General features: G+C 42.6%; 1 protein-coding gene across 1 annotated transcript in view; it reads right to left on the reverse strand.

The window, feature by feature from the left end:
- The window catches only part of DIP2A (disco interacting protein 2 homolog A), a 108427-nt gene that overhangs the window by 53836 nt on the left and 34528 nt on the right, over positions 1-20063 (reverse strand). Inside the window, exons 4-7 of the mRNA XM_077755354.1 lie at positions 17646-17765; positions 10525-10644; positions 8950-9183; positions 5141-5263 (exon numbers count right to left, since the gene is read on the reverse strand). Of these exons, the coding sequence (XP_077611480.1) occupies positions 5141-5263; positions 8950-9183; positions 10525-10644; positions 17646-17765 (597 nt within the window). The remainder of the gene's footprint in view (positions 1-5140; positions 5264-8949; positions 9184-10524; positions 10645-17645; positions 17766-20063) is intronic.

Consider the following 20063-nt stretch of genomic DNA (forward strand, 5'->3'; position numbering starts at 1 on the left):
AGTCAATGAACTTTCTAGCTAGAATGATCAAGAAAAAAAGACAGAGAGCACTGGGGCATCTGGCTGGCTCAGTTGATAGAGCATGAGACTTTCAATCTCAAGGTCATGAGTTCAAGCTCTACAATGGGCATGGGGCCTACTTAAAAAGAGAGAGAGAAAAGACACTAATTACTAATACCAGAAATAAAAGAAGGGACAGCACCACCAATTCATATACCTCAGAGAATAATAAAGGAATATTATGAACAAATTATGCCTAAATTGGAGAGCATAGATGAAATGAACAAATTCCTTCAAAGACACAAAACTGATTCAAGAATAGAAAAATTCATGTTTTCTGATTAGAAATTAGAAGAAGGAGGAACATTTATCAATTCATTTTGAGGTGAGCATTATCCTGATACCAAGACCAGACAAAGATATTACAAGAAAAAAATAAAACCAAAACGACAGGCTACTATGTATCTTGAACAGACACAAAATCCTTAATAAAAAATATTAGCAAATCAGGGTGCCTGGGTGGCTCAGTCAGTTAAGTGTTTGACTCCTGATTTCAGCTCAGGTCCATGATCTCACAGTTCATGAGAATGAGCCTTGCATCGGGCTCTGCACTGACAGCACGGAGCCTGCTTGGGAGTCTCTCTCTCTCTCTGTCCCTCCCCCACTTACACACATGCTCTCTCTCTCTCTCTCACTCAAAAAAAAAAAAAAAAATTAAAAATGTTAGCAAATCAAATCCATGATACAGAAAAAAATTATGCATGATAACCAAGTAGGGCTTATCCTGAGAATATAACTTTGGTTTAACATTCAAAAATCAATGAAATTTACTACACCATTGAAATTCAAACATTAATGAAATTTACTACATCAATGGAACAAACTACAAACTATGAAAGAAAAACCACATGTGATTTTAATAGATTTAAAAAATCATTTAACTAAAGCCATGATAAAAATTTTCAGGAAATCAGGGAAAAAGGGTTCTTTTTTTTTTTTTTAATGTTTTATTTATTTATTTCTAGGAGAGAGAGAGACAGCATGAACAGGGGAGGGTCAGAGAGAGAGGGAGTGACAGACTCTGAAACAGGCTCCAGGCTCTGAGCTGGCAGTCAGCACAGAGCCTGACGCGGGGCTCGAACCCACGAACCGCGAGATCATGACCTGAGCGAAAGTCGGATGCCTAACCGACTAAGCCACCCGGGCGCCCCGAAAAAAGGGAACTTTCTAATGAAGAGCACCCACGATTAACGTCACAATTGAAACATGAAAACGTGGATGCTTTCCCCTTACAGCTGGAAACAAGGCAAGTCATATTCACTTTCAACATTTCTTACTGACACAACTGGAAATCTTACACACATTGCAATAAAGCCAGAAAAATAAATGTTCCTAAAGACAAATAATTTGTATAGAACATTAAAAACATATTCATACACAATATGGTCAAACATAGAATCTTAAGGAATCTACCAAAAAAAACTACTGGAACTAATAAGAACACAACCAAAATACAATACAAAAACCAAATGCATTTCTATAGACTGGTAATAAACTACTGTAAAATTTAAAATACTATCTACAATAGTGTGAAAAAATATAACCTATTTCGGAATAATTTTAACAAAATAGGTACAATACCTGTATATTAAATGTTACAAAACAATGCTGTTAAAGTTTTTATAAGAGCCAAATAAATGGAGAGATATACTGTATTTATCAACTGAAATATATACTATTAAGATGCTAATTCTCTCCAAAGTGATCTACAGAGTCAATAAAATATCAATCAAAATCCTGCAGGAATTTTGGTAGAAACATTTAAAAATATATATCCAAATGCAAAGGAGCTGAAATAGCCAAAGCAAATTTTAAAATGAAAAGTTAAAGTTTGAAGACAAACTGCATGATTTCAAGATCTGTTATAAAAGCACAGTAACCATGATGGTGTGGTACTGGTGTAAGGATGGACAAACACACAACAGGGCAGCAGAGAGAGCCAGGAACAGACCTTTCTCGTGTATGGTCCACCAATTTTCATAAGAGATGCCAACGGACCTCAGTGGGGACAGAATGGGCTTTAGAACAAATGAGGCCGGAACAGCTGGACATCCACATGCAAAAACAAGGCTCTGATTCATACCTTGTACTTATATTAAAATTAACTCAAAATGGACAGACATCTACATATAAGACCTAAAGCTATAAAATTCTAGGAGAAAACATAGAAAACCTTTATGACTTTGGGTTAGGAAAATATATCTTAGATATGACACAAAAGTAGGATCTATAAAAGAAAACACAGGTGAACTGGACTTCATAAAATTAGTAATTTCTACTCTTTGAGAGTCATTATTAAGAGAATTAAAAAAAACACAAGCCACAGGCTGTGAGAAAATCCAAATTACATACCTGATAAAGAACTTGAATCTAGAACATATAAAGAACTCTCAAAATTTACCAAGAAAACATCACAGAAAAAAAAATAAGCAAAAGATCTGAACAGATGCTTCTAAAAAGACATACAGATCGCAAACAAACACATGAAAAGATGCTCCACTTCCTCAGTGTTTAGGGAGATGCGAATTAACACTACAATCAGACACCTCCACACACCCAGAAGGGTGGTTAAAACTAACAGGCCAATAATCCCAGCTGCAGGCAAGGATGTAGAGGAGCCAGAACTCTCATCACCCATGATGCGAATGTGAAATGGTACAACCACTTTGGAAACCCGTTTGGTAATTTCTTAGAAAGTTAAGCATAAATCTACTATATGATCCAACCATTCTTTTTTTTTTTTTTTTTTTTTTATGTCTGGAAAGTTCTTTATTCCACCTTTGTTTTTGTTATGATCCAACCATTCTATTCGTAGGTATTGACCCAAAAGAAATGAAAGAATACTTCTACACAAAAACTTGTATAAGAATACTCATAGTTTTATTTGTAATAGCCAGAAACTGGAGGCAACCCAAATATCTATCAACAGGTGGACAGATAAAGTGTGGTACATCCATAAAATGAAATACTACTTATCAGTAAAAGGTACGACCTATTGATACATCCAAGAACACGAACATATCTCAAAATACTTATGTAGAGTGGCAGAAGCCACATAACAAAAATTAAAAACTGCATGATTCGATTTATATAAAATTCCAAAAAATGAAAACTGATTTATAGTGTCAGGAAATAAATCAGTGGTTGCCTAAAGCATGGCAGAAGCCAAAATGAGTAGAAGGGAGGTATTACAAAAGAACACAAGGAAACTTTCAGGAATGCTGGATGTGTTTACTATCTTGATCACAGGCATGGTGTCACCGGTATACATAAATTTTAAAACTTATAAAATTAGGGATACCTGGGAGGCTCAGTTGATTAAGGGTCCGACTCCTGATTTCAGTTCAGGTCATGATCATGATTTGTCAGTTTGAGTCCCATGTTGGGCTCTGCACTGACAGCATGGAACCTACATGGGATTCTCTCTCTCCCCCTCTCCCTGCCCCTCCCCTACCTCATTTTCTCTCTCTTTCTCTCTCCCCCCACAAAATAAACTTTTAAAAAAAAATTTAAATAATAAAACTTATAAAATTGTATCCTTCAAGTATGTGCAGTTGATTACATGACAATTATAATTCAACTAAGCTCCTGAATTTTAAAAAAAAATTTTTTAATGTTTATTTATTTTTGAGAGAGAGAGAGAGAGAGAGAGACAGTGTGAGCAGGGGAGGGGTAGAAAGAGAGGGAGACACAGATTCTGAAGCAGGCTCCAGGCTCTGAGCTGTCGGCACAGAGCCCGATGAGGAGCTCGAACCCACAAACTATGAGATCATGACCAGAGCTGAAGTCAGACACGTAAACAACTGAGCCACCCAGGCTCCCCTAAGCTCTTGAACTTTTTCTTTTTTTTTTAAATATAAGAGACTCTTTTTAAAAAAATTTTTTTAATGTTTATTTCGAGAGAGAGACAGACAGACAGATTGTGAATGGGGGAGGGGCAGAAAGATAGGGAAACACAGAATCTGAAACAGGCTCCAGGCTCTGAGCCCGACTCAGGACTCAAACTCACAGACTATGAGATCATGACCTGAGCCAAAGTCGGTCGTCTAACCGACTGAGCCACCCAGGCGCCCCGCTCTTGAACTTTTATTTTTTTTATTTATTTATTTTTTTAAATGTTTTATTTATTTCTAGGAGAGAGAGAGAGAGACAGCGTGAGCAGGGGAGGGTCAGAGAGAGAGGGAGACACAGACCCTGAAACAGTCTCCAGGCTCCGAGCTGGCAGGCAGCACAGAGCCCGACGCGGGGCTCGAACCCACGAACCGTGAGATCATGACCTGAGCGAAAGTCGGACGCTTAACCGACTAAGCCACCCGGGCGCCCCTCTTGAACTTTTAAAAACAATAATCAAATTAAAAAAAAAAAATCTATGGCTGTACCCAACAGCCAGCTTCATGTTGACTCAGTATTTTCCTGTTGCATCTGGGTAAGGAGGTAAAAGACCTTGACAAAATTTGATCTATTACTTAGGAGTATCCAAACATGTATTGAAGCCTTATCTAAGATCCCCTGGAGTTTTCTGCAATTCAAATCTGATACACTGGGGGAAAAAACTTCACATGATTTTGATAAAAGACACTGGAAACTCTTTCAAAAGGAAATGGTGTAAATGAGGACGCTGTGAAGATCACGGTCTTTCTGACCTGCACGTCTGAAACCCTGACTTCTGCTGCGCCCGTTTCTCAGACTGTGTGCACGGGGGCACAGGCACTGGCGTGTCAGGCCAGGCTGCTCTCACACTGAGGCCGCACAGAGTCCAACAGAGGGGCTGCCATGGCCTCGCGTTCCCCTGTTTTAGAGACCCGAACTCCTTGGGCACCGGTTTAAATGTGGAGGCTTTCTCCTCCCTGCTCTTCTTGTTCCCTATCCGCCCAACTCCAGGGGCTCTGGACTGTTCCTCCCCTGCCGCTCTCTGCGGTAACAGCCAGCACACAGCGGGCCTCAGTTCACACGCGCTGAAGGGCTGTCACTGGCGGCTGGCTCAGGCTTGCTAAAGCAAATCCACTAAAGCGACATTCACTAGCTGAAGAGACAGCCTGTGCTCGCTGCTGCTCACGAGGAGAAAGAGACGCATGCTCACCCCCTGCGGTCTCCAGGACGCTGCCGCTGTAGCCCTGAGGGACGCCTCTCACAGAAGCCAGCTGCGGACGCTCACAGTGCGACAGGAGACCCGTGGTGACATCAGGAGGGGCAGGGTGCAGATCTGCTTTGGAAAAACAAACCCCAAATAAAAGTGGCTGTTAAGCTCCTCTTTAAACCGCAATGAGCTAAAGTTTCACTAGCTGAGCTCGAAGCAAGGGATGTGGTATTCCGATTAATTTTTTTTCTGGTTGACCAAGAAGCAACAGGACCCTGTGAACTCTGATCTCCCAGGCACGGCCCATGGAAGGCTGTGTCCCGTGTGCTGCTTGGTTCCCGGAGGAACCTCAGCCAGAACACCCAACGACAGTGCACTGGCAGGCGCGGGCGAACCTGCCCTTCACAGCTGCCTGCAATGAGTCACTTAGAAATTTCAAAGAACTGAGGACTGATGGGTGTGGGGGGGAGGGGGGAGATGGGCATGGAGGAGGGCACTTGTGGGGATGAGCACTGGGTGTTATATGGAAACCAACTTGACAATAAACTATTTGTAAAAAATAAAATAAAATAAAATAAAATTTCTATTTAAAAAAAAGAAATTTCAATGAAGCAGAAACACATTTTAAATCAGTTGTCATTGGACCATTTTTGTTGTATTAGGAAAAAAATAGCCAGGTTCCAAAAACTATCCCTCACTTCCCCCAGGAAGTATGTTAAATGCCACAAAGACAAAGACCTTTAGAGGCTTCAAAGAATAAGCCTACAAAGATAAAAATTATCCCTGACGCTAGGTCAACACACCTCACTATTAGGACCTCAGTCAAGTTCTCAGAGCAGAAGGCATTAACATCACGGTTAAAGACAAATGACGTTAGACTGTAGAAATGTTTAAAATCACTCCCCATTGTCGGAATGCATATTTTGGGGTCGGATCTTTATCATATAGCACCTGTATCTGTTGGAACACCGGCTGGCTGCAGGCGGCTGAGGCGTGAGCATGAGTGTGCCCCACTCTGGTGCTTCTGACCTTTCAGCTCCTATTGTTTACCTATCCTTTCACTTCCCAGGCAGAATGCAAACTAAAATCTTTTGTAAATATGTAGAAAGATGAAATTATATGGAAGCAAAACCCAAACTCATGATTTACACAGTGGAAAAAACCATTTGGAAAAATCCAATTTAATGACAGAGTTGTCACAATCCTTGAAAAAGCAAGATGTCGATGAAATTACCATTTTAAAGTTTGCCTATCACCAAGTTCCTTCCATATAGAAAGAAATTTCCCTACTCTTCCAAGTCTAGCAAAAAGAATACATGATTTTAACATTATTCATGAAGAAAGGCATAAATGGTAATCTTAACTACAAAGCAGTTTTAAAATCACCACATAAAAATAAACAACATTCAAAATAAAAATGAACTACTATAGGGGCGCATGGGTGACTCAGTCGGTTAAGCATCCCAAGCATCCGACTCTGGCTCCGGTCATGATCTCACGGTTCATGGGTTCGAGCCTGTGTCAGGCTCTGTGCTGACGGTTCAGAGCCTGGAGCCTGCTTTGGATTCTGTGTCCATCTCTGTCTGCCCCTCCCCTGTTCATACTCTCTGTGTCTCTCTCTCAAAAATAAATAACATTAAAAAAATTCTTTTAATGAACTACTATAACTGGAAATATTACTTTTAAATATAGGTATTTATAACTACATATAACTATAATCCAATGTTTTATGGATTTGATTTCCTTACTCTATGTCTAAAGATGACATATTTTTAAAAATTAGCTTTACCTAATATATTGTACCTCAATTTTTTTTTTACCTAATACATTCTTCTTTTTGTATCTCTTTCCTTAGCCCAACTGAAGAACTCTCCAGTGCTAAAAACTAAAAGGATGATTTTTATAATAACAGAGGGAAGGTGAGTATTTTTGGATTTAGGAACTCAAGTCCACTATATCCAGCAATCATTTAGTATATGAAGGCTACAATCCACAGTTAAGATTTTTAAAATTTACGAGAATTGATCACACAATGTGTATGTGAGAGACCATGTGAGTGGGATGGGAGAAAAGAGGCCACATCTGGCGAAGTCAGGGGTCTTGCATCCACAGTGGTAACACATCTCCCTGGAAACCTTCCCACCCAGGGCCTTTCACAGAACGCACACACCTCACGGCTAAGTGCTTTCTTAAAAGACCCCCCCACAACTGCTGGGAAGTCGAGGGCTCCCAGTTACACATTTTGAACTGTGGCCAGTTTCTCACGCTAGATACACTTTTATCTCCGACCCATCAGGAAGCAGGGTTTACAACAGCTCAGCAATGGCTAATATAGTTTTACCTTCCTACACCCTCTCACAGAGAACAGAGGATCAGGAAGCAGGAATAAGATAAGAGAACATTCAAAAACTACTGTTTTTCTCACATTGGAGATACCTGTGTAGTATCAATAAGTCAAAGCACCATGACAAACAGAGAAAAAAAATGTGTCAGTGCGAAAGCTGTTTTTCAAGCTATCTCCTGAGAACCTCCTTGAGGAAGGGTGCACAGGGCGTCCAGGAGAGCTGCCTGAACGGCCGAGTCGGCTGTTTCCCAAAGGGTCCTTTTCTCTGGGGCAGAGCCCCAGCTGCTGCCACGCAGTGGCCTTGACAGCTGCCTCTCTGTGTGCCAGAAGCAGAATGAGGTGTCATGGATTCTCATCGAAGGCTATGTCATGGTTAGAAGACGCAAGCTCAAGAGAAATGTGCAGATTTCCTGCACTGACTCAACAAATACAAAGCGAAGAGCATCAGTGGCGTGTCCACAGAGGTTGCTGAGACGTCATCCAGTTTACTCCCAGCCCAGCCAGAGGACCAGGATTTCACACCAAGGCAGCTCAGGCCCTGAGCCCACACCTGCCAGGGCAGGGGGGACCCCACCAAAAACAGTACCCTATCATGGGTGCATGGCTGGTGCACCATTCCAGTTTTAGCAGAACAGCTAACAGCAAAGAAAATGAACAGGAATCAAGAAAACTGCATCAGCCCTGGCTTCACTGCTAGGCCAGCTGTGTGAGCTCAGGCAAGTTACAAAGAACCTGACTTTCTGTCTTCCCTGCACATCTAGAAAAGAGGGGGTGCTGAGAAGGGTTGCAAAGTTAATTGCAACAACACTGACAGCACCACGTGAGGAATATACTGTTGTTAAGGTACCAGCTGCACATGCCAGCTCGTCGTTGTTTAGAAAACAGGATTTCAAATGATGAAAGGTTTCCAAATGTCCCTAAGATTAATGTAATTGAAAGACCTGGATGACTTAGAAAAGATCTACACATCTGCATGATTTAGCTTTGCCCGACCTCCTTAGAAAAGATCTACACATCTGCATGATTTAGCTTTGCCCGACCTCTCTTTTCCAGTCGAGGGGCTAACCTGGTATGTGGAGGAAGAAAGGCTACGCCATGATCACAGCCCCGGCCTCCTGCCCCAGGAGCGACAGACGGCTCCGCAGCTGTGCACACAGGACAACGAGCAAAGGCGGAGACAATGTAGTGGCAGCAGGCTAAGGGTGGCCATCAGGAGCAAGCAGGGCCACATATAAGGACCATATACCCTACACCTGCCATGAGGTGGAGACGTAACATCAAGAGACACTGCCACGTCTGGGCCCACGGGCAGGCAACACACTGCAGGGTCTGGGATAACCAAACCACAGAAGCATCAAGAACTACTTTTGTTACCGAAAAGACATTTGCAGATGAAAAAGAGAAGGTGGTTCTCAATGGGTGTGAAGGTACCCCTGTCCTGGAGGGGCCACGGCAGCTCGTTACTGACCTATGTGGGCGTGGGCCGCGGGGCCTGTGAGCGTGGTGGTGGCGGCGGCACTGGGAGCGGCGCCGGGTCTCCCTCCCGGGTGAGATGAGGTGGAGGATGCAGAGGATGAGGTGGACGAGCCCTGAATGACCCGGTCGAGCCAGGGCTCGATGTTGGAATGGCTCTGGAGCGGAGTGGAGGTAAGTCGCCCGGGTTGCCGTAAAGAGCCCTCATCTTCTGAGGCAGATGACGTGTCTGTGGTTAAAATAATGACGACAGGCATAATGTAGGGATGAGTCAGGGAGGAGGGTGGAGTTCCTACACTGGCACCTGCATCTCCCGGGCCAGCGCTTGGCAAGCTCTGTACAGCTGCACCGCTACGCCCCAGCCTGGCCAAGGGGTCATCTCAACCCACCTTTGCCCGACTGTCAGATCCAAGGAGCCCTACCTGGGAAACTGGTTTCTGGACTCCAGCTTTCCCCAGAGAACTGTCTGTGGACGCCAGACGCTGGGAGTGAAGACCGCCCCGAGCCCTAAATGGCTTCAGCACATTCCTTGGTGGAGTCCCAAATGTCAAAGAAGACCCCAAGTGTCGAGTGTTCATCTGAGTGAACACCCCACACAACCCTGACACATGGCCCAAGTCAGCGCAGTGGTGATGGGGCCTCACCCCATCTACCTGTGTCCTCTTAGGGGCAGCAGCAATGAGCTCCGAAAAGAATTCCTTCCCCAACACATCTGCTTCAGTCAATAAAATTAACTGTTAATAAAGGTTCTATCAAGTCACCATAACTGTGCATTTTATTATGAGTTACACAATTATTAAAAAGCTTTTTAAAATTGGGTATTAGCTATAGTTCCATTTGGTAGAAACATGTGACAGCTATTTCCAGAATTTTTTTTTCAACAATACGAACTTTTTCTTTTCTGTAGAAAGGAAGTGTTACCAAAACCACTAAAATATCTTATAACTCTGGTGTGTCTGGTTTTCACTATGTCATCAAACCAAAACTCATGTTACCAGTTTCATGACTTAAACACAGGTGGCAGAAGGCGCCACACACTGGCCGCAGCTGGTGCGGTTTAGCGGCCTTGCTGCTGAAGAGAAACTCCAGGTGAAAGTTCTCATTTCTAATGGTAATGACAACAAAACAATAATAGAAGACATTTTTAAAATCCTCCAAATTGCCTTATACTCTCCCATTTAAGGCCTGGTAACAATACAGTAAAAAAATCAATAATAAGATGAGAAAAATTTTAAAATTCTTAAATCAGGGAACTTTAGTATTCTAGTAAGGGCTTATTTTTGGTTCCTCTCTTTACTTAAAGGCACGAATAGCATCTTAGTGAAAGAATTAAAATCTACCCAAAAGTCCTACAGAAAACGAGTACCGACTTGGGTAAGAGCTATACTGCGTACACCACAGATTTTCAGTAAGGAATACTGCACATATACAAACATTTTTAATCTCTAGTTTTTCCAAATCTTTCCTACATACAGGTCAGGAGGATATTCCAACTCAAGGGGAAAGGAAGGTTATGATGCGGGGCTGTGTGGCACCCTCAGACGCCATTCCCAACACAGTCTGTCCATACCTGGAGGCGTGTAGGTCTCCACAGCCGAGTGCACAAGGACAGAACGTCTTTTTGAAGGCATAGGCATCTTCCTCTCCTTGTATTTGGCCAAAGCTGCTTGCACTGCTTCCGTGTGAACATCTACGTAAAAACAACAGTAGTAAAGACACTTTCTACAAGATTGCTTATGAAGTGACAAAATTAACTTTCATATTCTTATTTGTTTCACTGAGTGTGAAAGAGACATAAGCCTGGCCTATGACAACAGTTCTAGATTCCTTTAAATGTTCCTTTACTCGTAGATTTGGACCCATGTAAATATTTTTGTAGTTATAAATCCAAACTATACAAAAAGGAAATCCCCCAAATTGAAAATACAATGAAATAAATAAACCTGAATGTGTCTCCAAGCATTGGCTTCGACTATTACAAATGGCTTTCAAACCACTTAGACTGTTCAGCCTGTTCCCCTGGAGCTGGCTACTAAGGAACAACACGTGAGAAGCTAGCAAGTCGTTCTGCAGTCATACTGTGAGGCTACTGGTCCCAGGAACCAAGACACTCCTGAGGAAGAAGATCCAAACACAGAGAAGCAGCGAGAAAGTCCTGAGTCTGAATGGAAACGTGATACTCTGTCTCTAACTAGTAAGCCGCACCACTTGCTGTCCACTAAAAATGTCTAGGAACAGTGCCAGCCCATTAGCAATGAGTAATCCTTGCCCCCAGAACGTGGCCTTCAAAGACCATGCTCATTCAAGGACCCTGAGATATGGCAGAGTATAGGGAGGGGTCAGGAAATGCAGCCAGTGAGGGCTTGATCAAACAGCTCAGGTGGCCATGGAGCCGATCTGAAGATGTTCCCATTGGCTAAGAATGAAACATTTTGAACATCAACAAGGATAAATGCTAGAATGCACTAAATACAAATACAACAGTAAAAAAAAAAAAAAAAAAGATAAATGAACAGAAAGGAAGCAAAAAATTTTTTAATTGTATTAAATGTTTATTTTTGAGACAGAGAGCAAGCAGGAGAGGGGCAGAGAGAGAGAGAGAGGGAGGGAGACACAGAATCTGAAGCAGGCTCCAGGCTCTGAGGTGTCAGCACAGAGCCCAATGCGAGGCTCAAACTCATGAACTATGAGATCATGACCTGAGCTGAAGTCAGATGCTCAACCGACTGAACCACCCAGGTGCCCGTAAAGAGGAAGCAAAATTAATCACCTGCCATTGGAGGATGCCATTGACCCAACTCATTATTCTGAGGAGTAAATATATGGAAAGAATTGGGTACTTATCCTGGCTCTCCTATACCATGTAGCAAGCAAGGAGGAGTTTCTCTTTACAGAAGTACTCCAGCCTTCCAATGGAGAAGGATGGCAGATTTTTTGCCATGCCACCACCTCATGACTGCATGGATCTGGGAACTGGGTATCACGGGCTACCAGCATCCCAGGGAGAATCGGGCATGCTCTCCTCCTGGTGGGAGAACATAGCGCCATCTCTGAAGTCTTAGGGACAACAGAAAATCTCACCCGACCTTCAGGGAGCCTCAGAGGTGAGGGCTGCACCACACAGCAGCTGCCAGACACACAGCCCAGGGTTTTCTACAGACTGCAGGAAGGGAATGCATAAGTGAAGGGAGACTGAAAACACCAGCTACCATTTGTGATATGTAAACTTATTTGGATCCTGGGTCCAAACAAACTGTTTCTTTTTTTTTTTTTTTTTTTTTTTTTTTNGACTAAGCCACCCAGGCGCCCCAAACAAACTGTTTCTAAAAAACCATGGGGCATCTGGCTGGCTCAGTTGGTGGAGTGTGGGACTCCTGATGTTGGGGTTGAGTTCAGGCCCTACGCTGGGCATAGAGCTTACTCAAAAAAAATTTTATACAAAAATAAAAAAATTTAAAAAGCCGTATGAACATTTGGATATTTGATATTAAGGAATTATTGTTATTTTGTGACAATGGTTTTTATCTTTAGAGACACAAGGCCACGATCCTCTCCAGACAGAGACCATGAATATAATGACATCGAAATGAAAGAATGTGACCTCTAAGATTTGCTCTAAAATCATGTGGGAAGGGAGGAAGTACACGGGGTGTGGATAAATGAATCAAGATGGAGCACGGCCGGGGGTATGCATCTGACAATGAGTCCAGGAGTTTATTACACTAGAAAGTCCACTTTTGTACATGTTTACAGTTTTCTCTAAAAAAAAAAAGTTTTTAAAACATTGAAAAACCTTACATTGAAATGGTCCACAGGGTGCTAATCAGGAAAGATGAAAAATTTGCACCTAGATGTATTAAAATAAAATTTATGGGGCACTAGCGTGGCTCAGTCAGTTGGGCGTCTGACTTCGGCTCAGGTCATGATCTCACGGTTCGTGGGTTCAAGCCTCGCGTCGGGCTGTGTGCTGACAGCCAGCTCAGAGCCCGGAGCCTGTTTCAGATTCTGTGTCTCTCTCTCTCTGACCCTCCCCTGCTCACATTCTCAATCTCTCTCTCAGAAATTAAAAAAAAAAAATTACAAAAAGTAAAAAAAAAAATGTAAACATCAAAGGCACCTGGGTGGTTCAGTCAGTAAGTATCTAACTCTTGATTCTCGCCCAGATCATGATCCCAGGGTCATAGGATCAGCCCCATGTCAAGCTCTGTGCTTAGTGTGGAGCCTGCTTGGAATTCTCTCTCTCTCTCTGCCCTTCCCTTGCTCACTCACTTGCACTCTCTCTAAAAAAATTAAAAATTAAAAAAATTTTAACCAACATCAAAGACAGGATAATTCTATAAGCTTCCAGAGAAAGAGTAAATCATCTTGAAAGGATCAAGAAATAGACTCCTATTACTCAATAGTAACCACTGGGTACAAGAAAGAACCTAGTATTGAAGAAAAACGTGTTGAACCTAGAACTTGACACTCATTAAATTATCATTTAACAACATAAGGGTCTAACAAAAATATTCCCAGACATAAGTGCTTGAGAGAGAGACAGAGCCAGGAGTCCCTGCAATAGACACGGCGGTGACTAGGAGCACGCACTGTAGACTCCACTGCAGTCTTAGAAACAAACACAATCACAAGCACATATAGAACAACACAGAACTAAGAATCTACATAACAGCAGCACAACAGGGGTCTAAGCCTAATCTAAGAAGCTCAACAAACCCCAAGAAACATAAAACTACATAAGCTTAGCCACATCATAATCAAATCACTCAAAACCAGTGACAGAAAAATCTTAAAAAAGCGCCAGAGGAAAAGTCACATTACAGACAAAAGAAGAGCAATAAGGAACAAAACGTGGAGGAAGAACACTATTGATTTCAACAATTACTATTAAGCTATAATCATCGAGGGCAGGGTTTTGCCATGAAAACAGATGACTACATCAACAGCACAGAAGAGAGTCCACAAACAGATTGCATATCCATGCTGCAGCTGCTTCTGGACAGAGTAACAAAGGTAGGGTCTGGTGGAGGCAACCTGATGTGCATGTGCAGAAAAAATTAGCTAAGAGCTATATTTTGAACTAATAGTAAAATTAACTAAAATATGGATCAGAGACCTAAAGGTAAAACATAAAAGCAGAAAACTTCTAGAAGAAAACAGATAATCTTTGTGACCTTGGGTAAGGCAAAATTTTCTTAGATACATGAACAAAAGCCCTATCCGTTTAAAAAAAAAAAAAAAGCTGATAAGTGGGACTTCTGGAAACGTCTGGCTAGCTCAAGCAGTGAAGTGTGTGACACTGGATCTCAGGGTTGTGGGTTCAAGCCCCGTTTTGGGCATAGAGATTACTTAAAATCTTAAAAAAAAAATTAAAAACTAAAATGAACTATTGGGACCTCATCAAAATAAAAAGCTTCTGCATGGCAAAGGAAACAATCAGCAAAACTAAAAGGTAACCAATGGAATGGGAGAAGATAATTTGCAAATGACATACCAGATAAGGGGTAAGTATCCAAAATCTATAAAGAACTGTCAAACTCAATACCCCCAAAAAAACAAATAATCCAGTGAAAAAATGGGCAAAAGATATGAATAGACACTTCTCCAAAGAAGACATCCAGATGGTCAACTGACAAATGAAAAAATGCTCAATGTCACTCATCATCAAGGAAATACAAATCAAAATCACAATGAGATACCACCTCACACCTGTCAGAATGGCTAACATTAACAACTCACGCAACAACAGATGTTGGCGAGGATGGGGAGAAAGAGCATCTCTTCTGGACTGCTGGTGGGAATGCTCACTGGTGCAGCCACTCTAGAAAACAGTGGGGAGGTTCCTCAAAAAATTAATAATAGACTACCCTATGACCTAGCAATTGTACTACTAGGTATTTACCCAAGGGATACAGGTGTGCTGTTTCAAAGGAGCACATGCACCCCAATGTTTATAGCAGTGCTATCGACAATAGTCAAAGTATGGAAAGAATCCAAATGTCCATGGATGGATGAATGGATAAAGAGGATGTGGTACATATATACAGTAGAGTATTACTCGGCCATCAAAAAGAATGAAATCTTGCTATTTACCACTATATGGATGGAACTGGAGGGTATTATGCTAAGTAAAATTAGTCAGAGAAAGACAAATATCATAGGACTTCACTCATATGAGGACTTTAAGATGCTAAACACATGAACATAAGGGAAGGGAAACAAAAATAATATAAAAACAGGGAGGAGGACAAAACATAAGAGACTCTTAAATATAGAGAACTAACAGAGGGTTGCTGGAGGGGGTGTGGGAGGGGGGATGGGCTAAATGGGTAAGGGGCAGTAAGGAATCTACTCCTGAAATCATTGTTGCACTATATGCTATCTAACTTGGATGTAAATTAAACAATAAGTTAATTATTTAAAACAAATAAAACTTGAAAAAATAAATTAAAAACCTTTAGTCTTCAAAAGCTACTTGAAGAGAATGCAAGGACAAGACAAAGCCCTACAGAAAATACTAGCAAAGCTATAACGGCAATGATAAAGGTCTTGTATGCAAAAAATAATGAATTAGAACTAGAATTAGAGCTAGAATATACAGTTTATTAACATCAGTCATATGGAAACAGATGGGGAGCAGAGGACGGGGGAGCAGGAAAATAAGGAAGACAGGGAGGGGAAGGGGACCTTTACTCTGACCCAATTCACAGAGTGCACGCCTGCGTGTGCAAGTATCTGCGTGTGCATGTATTTGCGTGTGAATATCTGCAAGCACATGCCAGTATCTGTAGAGTGTGTATGCAGGTATCTGCGTGGATGTGCAGGTTTCAGTGTGCAAGTATTTGTGTGCCGGTGCAAGTATCTGCATGCAGGTGTCTGCATGCACATGTGACTATCCACAAGCATGTGCAAGAATCTGCATGTGGGTATCTATATGTGCATGTGACTATCTACATTAAATTCACAAGAAATTACCTGATCAAAAATTTTTCGTATCACTTCATTACACTACCATGTTAACATAATTTTTAAAATCTTAACATCTAGGGGCGCCTGGGTGGCTTAGTCAGTTAAGCGTCCGACTTTCGCTTAGGTCATGATTTCGCGGTTCGTGGGTTCAAGCCCCACGTCGGGCTCTGTGCTGACTGCCAGCTCGGAGCCTGGAGCCTGTTTCAGTCTGTGACTCCCTCTCTCTCTGACCCTCCCTTGCTTACGCTGTCTCTCTCTCTCTCTCCTAGAAATAAATAAAACATTAAAAAAAAATTTTTTAAATCTTAACATCTTTCTTAGATATTCTTAAAACAGGGGCCATTTCTTTACCTCTGTTGAAAGTTTTTCTTTATTTAAAAAAAAAAAGGCTTACCAAAAGAGCTTAAATGGAAAGGAAATATACAATCACACAATGGTGGAAATGTTGTTAAACAGGTGAAGCAGAGTACCCAAAACTTACTGACATGTAACCTACAACTGAAAACATTAATTTTTTCTTTTTTTTTTCTTTTTTTTTTTTATCTTTTTTTTTTTTAATAGTTTATTGTCAAATTAGTTTCCACATAACACTCAGTGCTCATCCCCACAAGTGTCCTCCTCCATGCCCATCCCCCCCTCCCCCCACATCCATCAGTCCTCAGTTTTTGTCAGCATTCAAGAGTCTCTCATGGTTTGCTTCTCTCCCTTTCCCCCACCATTTCCGCCCTTCTTCTCCCCCTTGTTCCTCCGTCAAGTTCCTCCTAATCCTCCTATACGTGCAAACATATGATATTTGTCCTTCTGTGCCTGACTTATTTCGCTCAGCATAACACCCTCAAGGTCCATCCATGTTGCTACACATGGCCAGATTTCATTCTTTCTCATTGCCATGTAGTATTCCATGGTATAGATAAACCACATCTTCTTGATCCATTCATCTGTGGATGGACACTTAGGCTCTTTCCATGTTTTAGCTATTGTGGAGAGTGCTGCTATGAACATTGGGGTCCATGAAAACATTAATTTTTTCAATGGGCAACCTGATAATTCAAATATCATAGACAATTTATTTAAAAAAATTTTTTAATGTTTTATTTATTTCTGAGAGAAAGAGAGACAGCGTGAACAGGGGAGGGTCAGAGAGAGAGGGAGACACAGAATCTGAAACAGGCTCCAGGCTCTGAGCTGTCAGCACAGAGCCCGACATGGGGCTCGAACCCATGAACCATGAGATCATGACCTGAGCCAAAGTCAGACGCTGAACTGACTGAGCCACCCAGGCGCCCCCATAGACACTTTAAATACTTATAAAAATACTGACAGTGGCAGAAATCTAATTAGAAGAAAATCTCCAAATTAGAAAAAAAAAAATATTAAAAACACTTAGAGTAGTAAAGCTGCTCCATAATGTACAAAAATTACTAATACCAACCAACCCCAAGTTTGAGGTAGAAAAGTGGACAAAAATGTTTAAAGAAATTATACTAATTGGGGTGGAAGGACATTTCTCCAGAGATTTTAGAGTACCTATCTTGCAGGTTACACTAAGAGACACTGTGGTTATGAGGAGGTTAAATTTTCTCTTGAAAAATATCATGATATAGAAAATTATCATTCAAATGAAAACAGTTGCTTCAGAGAGCAAAGAACATTTACAGCAAAGAACAAAGAACTGAAAGCCAGTCCACACGCTGACGCCTGCCCCCTCTGGTCCCTACCTACCTGACCGGAAGCGCTCGTCCCGGGAGTTGGTGGGCCGTGGCTTCTGCTGTTTGGGCGCTGAGGCTGTGGTTTGTGAGGGCCCTGGGATGCGATTCTCGGCTTGTAGGGATGGATCTACTCCTGCAACACAATTTTGTACGAGTATCTTGTGTAAACAATTTGCTTTCCTGATGATGGAAAAATCCATTTAAAACAGCACATATTTCTATGTTACTACATAGCATGCACCTTATCAAAAATAATGATCTGTGCACACACACCCTGTGGTGAATGTGGCGAATGTCCCCTTCCGACTCTCTCTCTCAAAAGTGCCCAGCCTGCCCTGCCTCACAGTCCACCATCCCCAAAAAGGGTGACCATCACACAACATCTCCAAGGCCATCAGCACAATACATGCAGCCACTTAGGGCAGACTCTCTTGGGAAGGTTTTTTAAAAGAATGTTTCTGCATCATAAACGTTTCCTGAATCTGAAAAGGCCTGTGTCACTTCCTGGCACTGTCCATGATGTCAACAAACTCAGTGAGAAACGTCCCACTAAGCAGTCACTGGGGCATAACCAGTTGTCCTTGGACACAGGCAGAAACGTGGGACAGTGGAGAAGTGAGGGGTGCATGTGATAGTGACAGTCACAGAGCATGGGGTGCAGAGACCTCAGGCACTGATGACCTCAGCCTGTGACGCCTGCTTGCTGTCTCCAAACCCAAGCTCTGGACGGCGCGCCACACTGCCGCCAAGCCCACAGCCCCTGACCACACAGGTCCTGAGGACATGGTATGGGGAGTAAAGGGCCGGGGCCCAAGCACACAGGGTCATGAAACGGAACCCCTGGTGTTGCTTGAGCTCTGACTGGCTGACATTAGAGAACAGCACAAAGCAAAGCCTTCTGCCAAGCTGCAGCAAAGCAGTAAGTTTAGATTTAGCCTCTGGTTCAAGACGCCTCATAAAAACAGCCAGCAGGCATTCCAGCCCCGTGGGCTCCTCCAGCCCTTATCACCTCCTGAAAAGAGGCCGTCTATCCCTGCCTCCAACCCACTGCTGAGCACAGTGTGGCAGAGCAACCCTGTGTGACCTGGAGATTCACTGACACAACACACCACGAGGACACGTACAAGGACCGCAGGGGCTGCGGCGGCCCGGGACTCAGCAGCACCGCCAGGCCAGACCGCAGATGTGTGGGCAGAACGGACGCCATCAGTGCTCCTCAGGCGCTACACTTTGGGGCGGTTAGTGACACAGAGCTAGACGATGGGAAGACTCCTTCTGGAAATCGGTGTTTAGCTCTTCAAAATTTGAGCATATACATACACACACACGAAGAATAAAACTGGTCAGCACTGCGACTGGCATTTTGTTTCTTATGACTGGATAAAATTACTCTAAAGTCCATAATGGAGAATACACAGAGCCTTGTGCATTATGGATTATAAACAGGCACGTCGCAAAGTCGTATACTTGCTTATGGGCATCCTAAACTTGCATTCCAAAATATGGGTGTTTTTATTCTTTGAGATTCACTTATTCCACAAAGATTACAAGCCCACTGTGAAATTATCACATGAAAGAGCAGGTACATTTTTAATTTTTACAGTTACCAAGAAGTAATTTTCTAAAAAAGTTACAGCAACATGCATGCCCACAAGCAATGCACGAAAGTGCTATTTCCTCACATCCTTTTCATCACTGGATGCTAAAAACGGTTGTTTAGAATTGTGCCAATCTCATACGACGAAAATGGTTTGCTTTAATTTGCACTTCCACACCTGTTAGTGGGGTGAACATAATTTAATGTTTATTGTCCATCCATGTTTCCTCTTCCTTGAATTTCTATTCATTTCATCCGGCTAACAAGTTCTTGAAGAAGACCTGCAGGAAGACTCGCTCTGCTGGGGACACGACCCTGGCCTGTGCCCACGCCTGTGAGCAGGGCCCGGCTGGTGGCAGCTCAGCCATTCTGAAATATTTTCATTTCTAGTGAACGACACATACCCGCTTTCCTTTACTTTCTAACTTCCAGGTCTCCCATCTTAGAAACCCCACTCTGAAGTCATTCAGATATCCTGAATGTTACAGTATTTTATAATCACATACTTAGAGCTTTAATCTTTCTCAAGTCCCTGTTGGCTAATGGTAGAGAGGAAGAGGGTCCCAGCCCCGCACAGGGCCGACCCCCGCTGTAAGGTGCGGCCCCCTCCTCCGCGCTGCCTGCAGCGCTCCCAGACACCCGCCCTTCGGCGGACTAGCTCTTCTGCCCCAAACACCCAGCACCCTCTTGCAGTGACTGTATGCCCACACAGTCAGGTCTACCACCCTGAAGGCCGGCCCTTTCTCACTAGGGTTCTTTTTCAACGATGTATTGCCTACTCTCAGAACTGGGTTTTCTCCTTAAACTGGGTTTAGAAATTTTAAAAATCAGCCA

Source organism: Crocuta crocuta, unplaced genomic scaffold (genome assembly GCF_008692635.1).
Source record: "Crocuta crocuta isolate KB4526 unplaced genomic scaffold, BGI_CrCroc_1.0 scaffold675, whole genome shotgun sequence".
Lineage (NCBI taxonomy): Eukaryota > Metazoa > Chordata > Mammalia > Carnivora > Hyaenidae > Crocuta > Crocuta crocuta.